This window comes from Sprattus sprattus (assembly GCF_963457725.1).
Source record: "Sprattus sprattus genome assembly, chromosome: 20".
Taxonomy (NCBI): domain Eukaryota; kingdom Metazoa; phylum Chordata; class Actinopteri; order Clupeiformes; family Clupeidae; genus Sprattus; species Sprattus sprattus.
The window spans coordinates 23,527,390-23,529,758 of record NC_137918.1 but is presented as its reverse complement, the minus strand read 5'-3'; the positions used below and the strand labels follow the sequence as shown (position 1 = coordinate 23,529,758).

At 51.1% G+C, this 2,369-nt stretch overlaps 1 protein-coding gene across 1 annotated transcript in view; it reads right to left on the bottom strand.

The window, feature by feature from the left end:
* The window catches only part of LOC308381668 (5-hydroxytryptamine receptor 4), a gene marked incomplete at both ends in the record, with an annotated part of 5,438 nt that continues 3,069 nt past the window's right edge, over positions 1-2,369 (bottom strand). Inside the window, one exon of the mRNA XM_080859255.1 lies at positions 1-1,076. Coding sequence (XP_080715381.1) covers positions 1-1,076 — 1,076 coding nt within the window. The remainder of the gene's footprint in view (positions 1,077-2,369) is intronic.

Below are 2,369 nucleotides of genomic sequence, written 5' to 3'. Positions count from 1 at the left end.
CTAATTGTCATTCCCGTCTCTTTTGGAATGGGAGAGATCCATACAGGGATTGGAGCCGGGCAGGCAGATCCTGCAGCCCATGATCATGAAGAAGGCCCTCCGGAACGACCTGTTGAAGAGCCCGTAGAGGAACGGGTTCAGGGAGGAGTTGACGTAGCCCAGCCACAGGAACACGTCCCACACCACTCCTGCGGTGCTGTAGTCTATGAACGGGTCCACGATGTTGACGGTGAAGAAGGGCACCCAGAAGAGCAGGAAGACACCCATGATGATGCCCAGAGTCTTTGCCGCCTTCCTCTCCCTCCTCAAGGAGTTGCGGTGGCGCTGCTTCTTGCTGGAGTCTCTGCCCACGCCCGCAGCCATCTGGGACTCCATGGCGCTGATCTGCATGGCCTGGCGCTTGGCCGCCTTGTAGATCTTCCAGTAGGCCACCAGCATGATGGCCATGGGGAGGTAGAACGCCACCATGGAGGCCATGACGGCGTAGACGCGGTTCACCAGGAAGACGCACATGTTCTCAGGCAGCGGGATGGCCACCGCGGCCTTGTGGAGGCCCAGGAGGATGGGTCCGAAGGAGATGAGCAGCGGGACGGCCCAGCACACCACGATGAGCAGCGCCACGCGGGCGCGGGACATCTTGAAGGAGTAGACCAGCGGGTTGCAGACGGCGTAGTAGCGGTCGAAGGCGATGCAGCTCAGGTGGAAGATGGAGGCCGTGCACAGCATGACGTCCAGGCTGGAGTGCAGCTGGCAGAAGGTGGCGCTGAAGTGCCAACAGCCCTCCACCGTCCGCACCATGCTGTAGGGCATCACCACCAGCCCAACCAGGAAGTCCGCCACCGCCAGTGACAGCACGAAGCAGTTGGTGGGAGACTGGAGCTGCTTGAAATACGCTATGGCTAGGACCACCAGGAAGTTCCCCACCACTGTGCAGACGATGCCGGCTAAGAAGAAGGTGTAGAGGGCGATACGTGCGCCGGGGTTTCTCAAGATGGCGCAGGACTCTAAGACGTCCGTTACAGAGGTGTTTGACTCCACATCCAGCCAGGAAGCATTCATCTCGGCGTCTTTTGAACCTGAGAGAAGATATCAACACAGAAACACAAATTCACATATTATGATTATGATAACATTTAACTGTAAGGTCTCTGCTCTGTCCTTGTTTTGGTTATTAGTTTGTCTCCCTTGTGTTGTCATGTGTTCTTTGTTCCTTGTCTAGTCATTGTGCTTCCTTGTACCCGCCATGTGCTTTCTTGTGTTTGTTTGTGTATGCCATGTGCCCTCTTGTTGTTCTCTGTGTCTCCACCCCTCACCTGTTCCCAATCATCACCCGGTTTGTTTGTCTAATTGGTTTCTCCTGTGTCCTGTTAATTCCTCTTGTTTAGTCCACCTGTGTCTCATTGTCTGCTCCACCTTGATTGTTCTCACCTGTCCCTCGTTATCTGTTGTGTGTGTGTGTATACATAGTCCATGTATTCTTGTGTTTCGTTGCACTCTCGTCATTATTGTTACGTGTTTGTTTCTCTGTGTTCCTCCTTGATCACATTAATTAATTAAGTTCCTCGTGTTGCCGACCCTGGACTGTATTTTACTTCTCTTTTGCCTTTGCCCATTTGGATTTGTTTGCCTGCTTTTTGGACTGCCTTACTGTGTACCGACCCTGGATAAGTGAAAGTTTATTCTCCATCATACTCCTGTTGTCTGAGTCGTGCGATTGAGTTCAACACAACACCCGCAATCCGTAACATTAATTTTTTTAAACAAATTGCATTTTGAAAGGAAAGTAAGTTCAGAAGATTAATTCAGAATCTATCGTGTTCCATAAGTGATGCGTCCCAGTTCAAGGAATGAACATTTCTGGGCAAAGTGACTTGGTTTGCTTCAGCATTTTGGTGCGAGACTCACCATGTTATGTAACACATGTTGTGAGGCTTTATCTTGGCAAAGATCTAGTCCGTCTAGTGAGGAAAAGCAGACTGTTGAGAGTTTATCAGCAGGGGCACTCAAACCCTCCTGAAACAAGAGTGCTTTTCGCTCCAAGCATCAGAGCACGAGCCAAACAATCAAACACATGTCACCTGATTCCTCGGGGCATTTCAGTAGGCAGCGGTTTGGATCCAACCAGTCTGGGAATCCGTGTAACAACAAAACACTCGATCTGGACTCCATCCTGTTTTTTCACTGGGATGTCTATGCGGGCCCCAAAAGGACAATACCTTCCTGAATAGTCCACTGTGTGTGTGTGTGTGTGTGTGTGTGTGTGTGTGTGTGTGCGCGCGCTTGTCATTAGTAATGCTGATATGGACCAGGTGTCAGGCTGTATTCCCCAAACCTGAGGCTGATATGGACCAGGTGTCAGCCTGTATTCC